We start from the raw sequence: 12,251 nt of genomic DNA on the forward strand, positions 1-12,251 counted from the left end.
ATACTTTTTCCTTTAAGACTAAATGACATTACTTTCATGATCCTTTTCTTCAGCCATCCCACATAAGACCCTAATTAAACGTTGTATTGCTTTCACAATGATAATGATAATGATGATGGCAATGATAGAAATTCACTAGGGACAACAAAATCCAAGAGTTGAATGCTCTGTGAAAGTTTGGGATACTTGGTGAAATAGGTTTGGGTTAACCTGCTTGGTTAATGGGAAAAGATCCAAGGGCAGCCACAAGCTGAAGCCAGGGTGAAGGAGGGATGCTTGAGACGAATGTGAAGGGAGCTGTTTGTGTTCAATATAAACATAGCTAATTTCATAATGTTGGTAATTAAGAACAGCTGCGTGTGATTGACTTGTTGTTGTTATCCCTCCCGAACTTCAGTTAATAACTTCCATTAATTGGCACTTTCACAGATTGTGTCTGTGTACTGTAATTACTGCTATGTAATGTGACGTCTGTTCAGGGATGAACTTAAACAATTTGTTTAGGAATGAACAAAAACAAGTTAAAAAATACATTTTGTGTAACTGTGTTTCTTGTTGGAAATGACAGACTGTGATCAGCAGATCATTGTGGCTGAGACAGATGTATTTGCAAATACGTAGAAATTAGAATGCTAGATTTTGTAAAAGCAGGAAGGAATTTTAATACAAATGGGAACATTGATATTTAACATATAGAGTAGCATTTAAAATTCTCTTTCTTTTTGAGGAATATCTTTCAATTACAAAACCAGCAAGTCCTAGTTGATCTTGACATTAGACATTATTTTCCTGACTACTTCTTCTCAGTCAGCATTGGCAAGATCCTCAGTTTTCTAAACTGGAGATCTGCAGTACTCAGAATTACTTATGTATTTGATTTTAATGAGATATGGACACGTCAATCTTTTTTAAAACTTTGCCTTAAGTAAACACAGTGGACTGTTTTACATCAGACAGGTTCAGATCTATATACAGTAAGACCAGTAAGTTGTCATTTTCTAATCTTTCTTTTTATTAAAAACAAGTTAAGTACTACTGAGGACCAGAATTACTGTAAATATGAGGGTAGAGAGGTTGTGACTATGAATAGCCAATGAAGATTAATGTCAAGTAAAAGGATATTTTTGGGGATGAATTACTTCAAATAGTATTTAATTCAGAATCCTCTTATGACTCATTTTAGTGTGACACTGAAATAAAGGATTCTACCTTCTTGAAAAATCTTCAGTTCTTTTGAACTGTCTTTAGTTAAAATTCAAAGTTTAATTTCTGTGTTTTTTCTATAAAATGCTTGAATGACTCACCGGATTTGATAGTGAGAGTGGCACTGCTGGAGGCATTGCCAATTTCATTCGTAGCCATTACATTGTATGTCCCAGCATCGCTTGGTCTTGCCCATTTGATCAGCAGGGTGTGTCTCTCACCTTCCGCTTTGATTATGTGGGTTGAGCTATTCTTTATAAGGACATTGTCCTTCTTCCAGGATGCTAAAAGAGAAAGAAAAATGTATTATGGCCTCCTAATAATCCCCATCTATGAATTGGCTTCATCACTCTACTCTCCTCCCCACTGATAGCTGATGTGTGGTGAGCGTTCTGGCACACTATGGCTGCCATCGCATCATCCAGGTGGATGCTGTGCATTGGTGGTGGTGGAGGGGAGTCCCCATTACCTGTAAAGCACTTTGAGTGGAGTGTCCAGAAAAGCGTTATATAAGTGTAAGCAATTATTATTATTATTAATTATTATTATTACAATACTTAATTTCCTGATACTATATTAAAATAAAAAAGCTATTAACTTTAATATGCAGTCAACTGAACTGCAACACCTGCAGCACTACAGCAGTGTGCTTGAAACATGCTATATTCTCATTTATTTTTGTAAAATCAATTTACATTACAGTTGTGTATTAATAGATCAGGTATACAGGGCATTTTAGATTATTTTTATTTTTATTGTGGAAAACAGAATAATAGAATGAAACAGAAACATAATCCATTCAGACTTAGATAGTACTGAGCTACTAGGTAATTAGTGAATCAATTTATCAGTTCTCTTGTGAATTCATCACTTCTTCTTGTGCATTGGGACTGTACAGTAGGTGATAATGGGTGCCTGCTGGGCCTTCCACTTCAGTAGTGGATGAAGTGGGCCCAGAGGAAAAGAATAAAAAACACTGCTATAAAATGCAACAAAAAAAATATAGAAAAAAAAGACTTGGCGTGCACTTGGCAGATGCTGTTTAATGTGGACAAGTATAGGTTTTTATATGCAGGTAATGTAAAACTAAATATTACATGGGAGATGCTGAGACAGTAGAGGCTACACATGAAAAAGGCTTGGGGGTTTATCTTGGCACATGTTTTACATCTTCTAGACACATAAACATTTTAAAACAGAGAATTTAAATCAAGGGATGGTTTGTTAAAATTGTACAGTGGACTATATTGCCTAATTTAGAATGCTGAGTACAGTTTTGGTCATCATGTTATAGAAAAATAATTCTGTTCTGCCACATCTCAACACTCCCACATCATGAGCAGTAGGGAAATGAAGTTAAATAGATCAACAGATGGTCAAATATACCACACTGTATCCCAAAAGAGTCATTTATCAGAAGTTATACTTTTAGAAGTTATGCTATACAAGATAGTGCCGACAGTGGTTTATAGTAAGAGTGAAGAACTCAATCCTTTAGCTCTGAGGCTTATGGTATGTTTAGGATCCTGTGCATTAAAGAACTTCTTTTTTTAATCACACTGTACAGTGCAAACTACTGTAGCGCAAACACACAGCATGAGAAAACACATCTTGAAAAAAGAATCAGACAAAGACATCTATCCTTTGCTGCAAAACAAAGTTGTTATAGGTTTATCAACGGAAATAATGGTTACTGGTAAATATTTACTATATAAAGAGTTATAGAATAATTTGGGGATGTAGAACCCCTAACCCTATGCTCTGCAGAATCCTGCTGCTTGTTTTTTGTAAAACATAGTATTATCAAATTCTAACAACCCGTAAATTCTCCAGACTGTTACACAGTAAAACTGATGAAAAGTTGAAGGTGAAGAGAACAGTAGAGGGAATAGGAAAAGCTTACCTTCTGGGAGAGGGTTCCCAGCAATAATGCACTTCAGCAGAACCTCGGTGCCTGCCGTGATCGCTGTGTCTCGAAGAGGAACCTCAAACACAGGAGGTTCCAGGGGGTCCTCTCCAGCAGATACATATGAGTCATCAGAAGATTCTGCCAACATAATGAAGCAAAGCACTATGGTTAGTGCAGATGAAAACAACACGAAGTGTGCAGTGGAAAAAATATTTGCATTATCATTCGTTCTGACTTCTGGTTCAAACATTCCCTGATTAAAGCAATTAATTATTTTAATAAATGAAAAGCAAATAACATAGGTGTTTAGAAGGTTAGTTATCCTATTCAAAGAGATGCAAATACAAATGAAATGAAATACAAATGGGGTAAACATTTCTATTGATAACCAAAGTATGCACCACAATATTGATTTAACAAGACCATTATTTTCCTGTGATGAAAATGCATGCTCTGGTGAAAAGCAGTGATAATAGTACCCTCTTAAGTGCACTGTTTTTGTCTATGGCAGTGAGTTCCTTTTGGTTCCATTACAAATTTGACTGACTGTTTTATGATGCAGTGGAGTTTTATGATGGGGTTTTTTGCATAGCTCCACTTCATAAGAACACTGTAGTTATGCACATACAGTACTGTATTGACCTGCAGTCTCTGAAAATAAAATACAGATAATTGATAACTTATTCTTATTAGAATGTAAACACAACTACGTTAAAAATGTAAGTCAGCTTATGAACTCAGAAACAACTATAAATAAAACAACTTCCAGCTGTCACTGAAAAGTTATATTTAAGGAAGTATATACAGTCACAATAAGCAACCTGTCACATGGACATACATATTTCATATTTCAAACACTAAGAAAGGAATTGTTTAAATTCTGTTGTTGTATTGTACTGTATTACTTTATTAAGTCAGTGTATTCCCCATTAATGTGAAAATGTCTTTTCAGGCATTATTGTCTACTCAGTATATACCAACAAGCCTTACCTAGTTCAGGAGACATTGGACGAGCTCTTTGGCCTTTCCCTCGGATTCTCTGGGTTCTCCCCTCTTTTATTACGCTGACTTTCTTCTTCTTGTCATCCTCCAGAGTAGGCTCCCTGTCTAAGGTCTCCTCTGGCACAACAATTTTGGGGATGAGTAGCCTGTAGGCTGGAGGAGCAGGTATATCATCAATCTCCATCTTCTCTTCTTCTGGCAAGGGAACAGGGGAGGGGATACGAGTAAGACTTGCTTTCACAAGCCCGAGTGGGGCTTGGGCTGGGGATTCCTGAAATTGGGCGAATTCTTTCTTCACCAATGGACTTACAGGTTTTTGTTCAGACTTCCTTATTGTGGGCTCCTCTTTCCTGGTTGGTAACGATTCTAATGGAAGTTGTGTGGTGAGTGGCTGTTCTTCAGCTTTTTGTAGCACTTCCAATGGCAAAGAGCCACAATGTCTTTCTCTGTCTGTTTTCTCTCTAGTTGAAAACCTATTATTTAATTCTGTGAGTAACATAGGTTCTAAGCTATCAATCTCTTCTCGTGATCTGTTCACTGTTGCACAGCTCCTCATTAAAGGTTTCCTTGCACTTAAGTGCTGCTGTGGGAGTTGCTGCTGTTGCTGCTCTTTTTGTTGTAATTGCAGCTGTTGCTGCTGCAGTTGTTGCTGCTTCTGTTTTTGTTGCATTTCAAGTTGTTGCAGTAGCTGCTGCTGTTGCATCTGTTTTTGTTGCAGTTCAAGTTGTTGCTGTTGCTGTTGCTGTTGCTGTAGTTGTTGCTGTTGCAGTAGCTGCTGTTGCTGCTTCTGTTTTTGTTGCAGTTCATATTGTTGTTGTTGTTGTAATTGTTGCTGTTGCTGCTGTTTTTGCTGTTGTAATATTTGCTGTTGTTGCATCCGCTCCCTGTCTTGCAACTTCTGGAGAACCTGAGGGGGAATGGGCTCCAACTTTCGTAGGGTTTGCCTCCCACTTCTGTGAGCAATCTGTTCTGTGGAGAAGGATTTTCCCAGTTGGGGCTTGCCCACAACCTTTTTAATTCGCTGGAGCTCTTCTGTGAACTTGTTCTCAATGTCCTGAATCTTCTGCGTGTAACGAGGTCTGTCCTCAAAGGAGGAAGCCTTCTGCTTGAACAAGGACCTCCTCTGGGCTGCATCAGCTTTTAGTGCCTCCCGCAGATCCTCTCTTGAGCTCTCTCTGGAGATTCCTGTCCGGCTCCTCTCATCATCTGATTGTTCAAAGGATCGTGCTCGATTGAAACCCGCCCATGATCGTCCAGAGATGGATCCCTCAGGGTGGTCAATACTCCTCCTGCGCTCCTCAAAGTACCGTACTTTTTCAAAAATCTTAGAGCTTGCACGAGTCAACTTTGGTGATGGACGGAGCGTTAAATCCTTCCTTGAATACTCACTCAGAGGTGTCTGAGGGCGAGAATCCTGGGTGCTGGTTTGAGAGAGAGCTGAGGATTTAGGCTGTTTGATTTTCTCCTCAAATTCATCTGGCACAGTGTCTTGGTAGTCAAGGGGGATGACAACTTTTTTGCGGGGTGTAAGGGGGGTGACAGGGGCTGACCCTGAACGGCTGGGTAAGGGTGTTGAGGTGAGACGCTGGCCAATTTTGGGAGAGGGAGGTGGGAGAACTTGGGGACGGGAAGAGGGGTATCTGAGGGACCCAAGGTCCCGTCTCTGCTCCAGCTCAGCGGCCTGGCAGCCATAGTCTTCCCTCAAAACGTCTTCAGATAGGCTCCTGAAAGAAGGTGATTAAGGGAAATTTTCTGTTAGAGTAAAGGTCTGGTTGTTGGTGGAGCCCAGCTGTTAGGAGGAGGACAGGAAGCCAGAGTGGATTTTGTTGCTTGGTGCTGAGAAGGAAGTAGGCTTTTTAATGCCCCTTCATGGCAGGATTTGTAGAGACCAGGGCAGTGAAGGGATTTACTCAAAATAAGTACAGGGAGTATGGAAGATTGCATGGGTAGAGTGGATAATTCTTGTATTCTCAGGTGACTGTAAGAGTTTTTATTTAAGAGTAAGAATAAAATTGTTGTTGAAATTAGGACATAACTTGGGTTGGGGGTGCTGAATAGCTAAAATAAATATTAAGAGGAGCTGGGGGGTTTAAAGCAGGCCAGTCTAGAAATATGAGCAAAGGATTAAAAATCCTTTGTTTAAAACTGCCAAAAAAGGGCAGTAACACAACTTGTTGATATGAGTTCTATCTCTGGTTAAATAAACCAACTTTGAAATGTGGACACACTCATAAATCTGTATGTATGAGGCACATTACGTAATGATTCTGAAAATGGAATCTCTTTTGGCAGCAACAGTTAAAACTGGCATTGGTTCATGAAATCTCTTGTCAATCTCTGTTTTGGTGATGGAGATAGCAGTGGCAAAGTGACAGGGGAAACTAATAGCCAGATCATGTGCTATCGCACTGTAGTCATAAAATCAGCCTATTCCTTCCAACAGTACTGGACTGGACCCATAAGTGGGCCCCAATTCCACCAGATATCTGTTTCATATCCAGTGTATTACTGCATGAACAGTACAATCAAGGCAGTGCTGAAAGCATGCAAGAAAATACGAACATGCAGTATTAGAATTGTCCTAATAATAAATTTCAGGGAATATGTGGTGGTATTGTAAATATCTAATTTGTTCAGTAATGCAGAATTCCTTAGGCATTAATGTGTACAATAAAATCTCGCATCCGCAATTTTATTTTCCTTGAAAAACATTTGTTCATGGCTGGATTTTCAGTTAAATTTAGTGTTTGATTTTCAAAATTCTTTAAAATAATTAATGTCAGTTTTCAGTATAAAACGTTTAAAACAACGTTTTCCAAGCAAATGAAAGTGTGTTAGAGGTCATGTCATAATATCACATTACCTAAAATTTGCAAGTTAAGAACTGAAGATAATTATGATCCCATTTCCTGAAGCCTGGGGAAAGCTCTTCCGGAAATGGGATAAACAGCCAATTATCTTTATGAAATCCTGACATAATTTCTAATCTTTGAGTATTTTAGTAATTTAGAAGAGGTTTCCTCTCCAGGAGATGGACAGGTAAATAAATTGCTGTTTATCACAACTTTGAAATAGGCACAAGGTTCTTAATTGAATTGAAATATATTTTGGCTTTCATTTTATTTTTCCCATAATATATTTCACACTACAATTAAGACTCTCATATGAAAAGACTGTAACGTAATATGAAATATATGTACTTTATTTTATTATGGGAAACTTCTATTTGTTTTTGTGACGTTCATGGTTTCAATGTGCTTCCCATAAATATGATTCACAAAAAAAGTTGTATTTATCTTTTTTTTTTAGCAGATATGCCTGAAGAACAGATGGGACACTTGGGCAGATAAACATTCAAAAGTCTTTCTTTACTGCATGCAAACAGTTATAAGGGTTGAACATGCAAAATGTTTACCATTCTCCTACATTATGACATGCAGAACAACCAGTGGAAAAACGAAGGGGTCGATGACACCTGACACAGCCAATGAAATGCAAAGGCATTGTCTTGAATGCTTCCTATGGTTTAAACTGATTATTCTCTGATATGGGAACACAGTACTACAGTCTGAGAAAGAATTCATAATTTGATGTAATTTCCCTTTTCCCCTAACACTTCAATTTTCTTTTCATTTGCATATATTGGTGTGCAGGTCAGAGCCCAAAAAATCTGGGAATGTATGATGAAGGAAGGAGGTCAAAGGAAAGTAACTAAACTAAAAAATGAGGACATGAAAGGAATATTTGGAGAATGATAAATCTTTGCCCTGTTAAAAATAATACCCCTCAGACTCCTGTAAACACAACATTTATTCACAGGGAATAAACCATAAAACTATAATGCATATTAATCTAGGAGTGATGCTTTACAGTAGATTCTGTTCTTGTCATGTTTTCAAATTATTTTTACTATGATATTAATGATAGTAAAGACAATTGTTTTTTTTCAGTTGTGAATGTCTAGCTGAGATAATTAATTATATATATATGATAAGATGATGGGTGGATTTCTAATACTGCAGAATATATTGTTTACCATTCATGAATTGTTAATGGTAATACCATTTAATGGAACCCTTTAATTATAATTGGTATACCATGACATTTAATGGTAAACACACAGTGAGTGATAATTAATGGTAAGAAAATATCACAACTGCAATAACATTTATGAGGCCTTCGATTATATATCTATAATTAGATTAGACAAGAAGATATACTATTTAGCGAAGTCTTCTTTTATCAGATCTGTCATACAGTCATAAAAACATAATGCATACATCAGTAAAATAAAAGGTCATCTGAGCATAGGAAAATGCAATAAGCCTCTGTGTGGTATTTTTGGATAAAAACAAATATTGCGGGATTTTGTCATTCTGTTCTGTAAGTGTACTTTGTAAATGGAAGACATAACATTGCTGTTGAAGGCCACCACCTGCATTTTAAATGAGGGTGAGATCAGGTGACAAACCAGTCTGGTCCTGTGAGGATATGTTCTACTATTCAGTACAACAAAATATGTATCAAAGAGCAACAGTACATTGCAAGGATTGAAAAGTTATAAAGCGATCCCTTTGAATAATGGTGCAGAACTCTAGAATCCAAACACCAGCTAAAGCTTCTTCATTTCAGTCTTGACTGAAACCAAGAAGTATGTGCATCCAACCACCCTTGAACTATATAAGATAGATATCTAGCACTAATGCTATCATAACATCTCAAACCAGGATGACCAGATGACACCATAACAGCACATACTATATTCTCTCAAACCTTCACACTCTATGTATAAAAAGATACATTGATTGGATGCACATACTTCTTTGTATAAAAAGATATGTCAGATTATGTCAAAAAAGTGCATATTTTCTCCTGACTAGTGCTGAAAAATGATTAGCTAAGTCTAAAATTATATATTTCTGTAGGATCTAAAGAAACCCATAATGGGCTTCTAATCTGGGCAACAGGATGTGATAAATGGAGATGATTACTGTATATACTGTAAATATATTATTACTACAGTGATTCCATAGGCAGAGAAGACAAACAGTAGCAACACTACATGAAGACATTACCATTTTGTTAAAAGCAAACTCTGTGCAATTGTTAAAAAGTCCTACTCCATAGTAAAAACCAAGTGGGTTGTATGTCACTCTAAGTATCACATGGCACTTAACAGCTGTTCTAGTGTTCCAGTGTCTGCTGCAAAACATTTTTAAAATACTATTAATTTTAATACTTGGGTTGACTCCAGAATTTCTCATCCATGAATCTTTGAGACCTGTCCTGCTACTGACGTGTTGGTTAGTTCCTATCACATTACACAAATGTGTCATACCATCTGAAAAGCTAAGCTTTTTAAGTATTTTATAAAATAAATCAAAATTTATTAAAACTAAAACTCTAAACTTAGCAAAATCAAGCAACATATGTTTGATGGAGTGTGAAGTGCATTAGGTCCAGATTAAAGTATTGTTTTTTATGATGTACATGTCCTTATTGCATCCTATGCACAGTTTCATTGCAGAGTTTAAATATAGCTCAGTACACCCTCCTAACCATTTTATTTTTGTGATGTATGCCAGTATCATGAAACATTTTTTCTGTGAAAAGTGTACAGAGACATTTTAAAAATTTGATTACATTTAGCCTTGTTCTGCATTGTGTCTTTTGCCTTTATTTTTGAATATTTTACAAGATACCTCCAAGCATGTAGATTTTTGTTTTTACTTTTGACATGATTCTATTTTCTATTGGGCACTAGATTTTTAGATATGACCTGTCATATACACAACTGATGATGAAAAAAAAATATTAATTGCTAACATCCAGTGCTGAATAATGAGAGTTGTCATTGTTATTTGTCTGTTCACTACTGTCAGAATGCTACTGTTTGGGAAGACTATACAACACTTAGAGATTATGTTGTATTTCAAAAAGCATAAGAAAACATTTGCACTGCTAAACTTTTACAACAAGGCCACAATATGTTACGTAATATACAGAGACAGGACAAGGCTTCCTTTGCTTCACCAAGAGGACAAAGACAGTAATTTCTTTCAAACCATATAAATACACTAGCTGAAAGTTTATCTGGGGGAATGAACCAACAGATGATTGAAATAATAAAGCAGATTAGGAAGAGAAAAATCTACAATTGATCTACCATTAAATTAAGCAATAAATACTCTGTTCAGACTATGCATGCCCAGAGTGGAATGTAATCAGGACACCAGAGTCAACAGCCCTATTCTTAACAACAGTGCCAAGGGATCTTTAATAAACTAGTCAGGACCTCAGTTTAATGTCTCATCTGAGGGACAGCACCTTACAGCGCAGTATCACCTATCACAATACTGGAGTTTTAGTTTTTGAAATTCTGGTCCAGAGTCTAAGGTGCCACCTTCTGGACAGTCTACACTTACTGCCTTGTTTACTGCCTTGTTTTCCTTAGAGGCCTCCGTCCAATTAGTAATCAAACTTAACTTTGGAGTAACAACTCTTAACATTCAGCAATATTTAGCGCTGCCAGAAATGCATGTAGAATCAATATTGTAATTATAATGTCAATTAAAATGCCCTAAAAGCCAGGGTCACAAATAACATATTAAAATTTGTCCTAGAAACTTAACCTTACTGTTCTTCTCTGGAACAGGCTCCTTGTTTCCCTATTTTAAATGAAAAGTTTCTGAAGTTTTCTGTTGTTAATAGATATATCGTGCTCAGTGTACAGTTAATAACGTGTTAAAAATAAACAAGTTTAAGGGCATAACTTTAGAATCCAAATACAGGAATTAACTACTGCAAAATATTTAAAAAGTCAGACAAAGACACCAAGTACGGTAACAAATTCCCAAGAAGTCATACAAAAAGAGATATAGAACAAAACATTATTGTCACATTGTATTTTAAAAGAGGAACGTGAACTTCAAATTTTAATTTTCAGCTTCTAAACTAAAATTTAAATGGATAAAATAATATATACAGGTATTTGAAGTAAATAATAGGAATTATAAATTTTAAAAAGTGATTTTTAAACAAGCAAAAAGGGGTGGGCTTAGGGAGAGAGGCAAATGAGGAATGGGATTTTGGATAAAATATATAAGAAGCTATCTACAGTTGACCATTGCTTTATCACTTTAGGAGACAGTTGTGCTTTAATGGTGGAAATGAACTGATAATGAAACAGAAGATACAGGAAGGAAACTTTCTTCTGCCAACTTCATTTCAGAACAGAATTCTTCAGACTTTACTGGAAAATAAGTGATTATTTTCAAGGTATATTTTATAGTGATAAAATGTTTAACTTATAGTACAGTACTCATACTGTAGAAGTATATTTCTATACTAATTACAATATATGTTTGATTGGGATCTCTTTCCTGCAGCTCTTACATTTGTTTCCCATATAATGTTTCAATCATCAGACCAAATGCAAGTATCCTGAAAGTGTCACTACCGTTTACAAATATAATGAAACAATTTAACTTCAATACCCACATCATTGTATACTCTTTCAACATTAAAATAGTTGCTTAACAATTTAAACAAAATACTCTCAATATCCTAAACTGACACTTCAGAATTAGGGTTTGAAGACCAAAGGTACCACAATACAAAATGCCATGTAAAATGGTATGTTCTCATCTGAACATGGAAGTTTAACACCTAATAAGTACAGATGTTTCCACAAACTCTGACACATACTTATTATTACTGATAAAGGATAGATTTATGTTATTAGATTTCCACAAGCTACTGCACTTGGGTATTTTTGTCTGTGAAGTCTTGCCTGCAATAATGTCTGCACCCACTGCAGTTACTTTAGGTCCCATGGGAACCTAGTCCCTCTGTAATGCTATAATATGTAACATTTGACTTCAATGAAGGCATGGCAGATTACTGCATGCCTTAGAAAATGTTTGTTTTTAGAATCTAAATTGATGTGAGAATGTTTTTAAAGTGAGGCTTTAAAAGAGTTTGTTGATCCACTAATTACTGTAAAAAATTATATCCACAACTAATATTGTTGTTCTGTAACTTCTATAAATTGTTTCTAGATTTTGCATTAAAGAAATGCAAAATAAAAATCACACAATGCTTAGGACTCTATACTCTTGACAGGTATTGTACCCAT

At 36.1% G+C, this 12,251-nt stretch overlaps 1 protein-coding gene across 4 annotated transcripts in view; it reads right to left on the minus strand.

The window, feature by feature from the left end:
* spega (striated muscle enriched protein kinase a) overlaps nucleotides 1-12,251 on the minus strand; it is a 142,113-nt gene that overhangs the window by 77,292 nt on the left and 52,570 nt on the right. For all 4 annotated transcript variants that reach the window (XM_088607387.1, XM_088607390.1, XM_088607388.1 and 1 more), the window contains 3 exons: nucleotides 4,103-5,838; nucleotides 3,107-3,250; nucleotides 1,305-1,487 (listed from right to left, as the gene is read on the minus strand). In XM_088607387.1, coding sequence (XP_088463513.1) covers nucleotides 1,305-1,487; nucleotides 3,107-3,250; nucleotides 4,103-5,838 — 2,063 coding nt within the window. The remainder of the gene's footprint in view (nucleotides 1-1,304; nucleotides 1,488-3,106; nucleotides 3,251-4,102; nucleotides 5,839-12,251) is intronic.

Source organism: Lepisosteus platostomus, chromosome 14 (assembly GCF_059453375.1).
Source record: "Lepisosteus platostomus isolate fLepPlt1 chromosome 14, fLepPlt1.hap1, whole genome shotgun sequence".
NCBI classification, from domain to species: domain Eukaryota; kingdom Metazoa; phylum Chordata; class Actinopteri; order Semionotiformes; family Lepisosteidae; genus Lepisosteus; species Lepisosteus platostomus.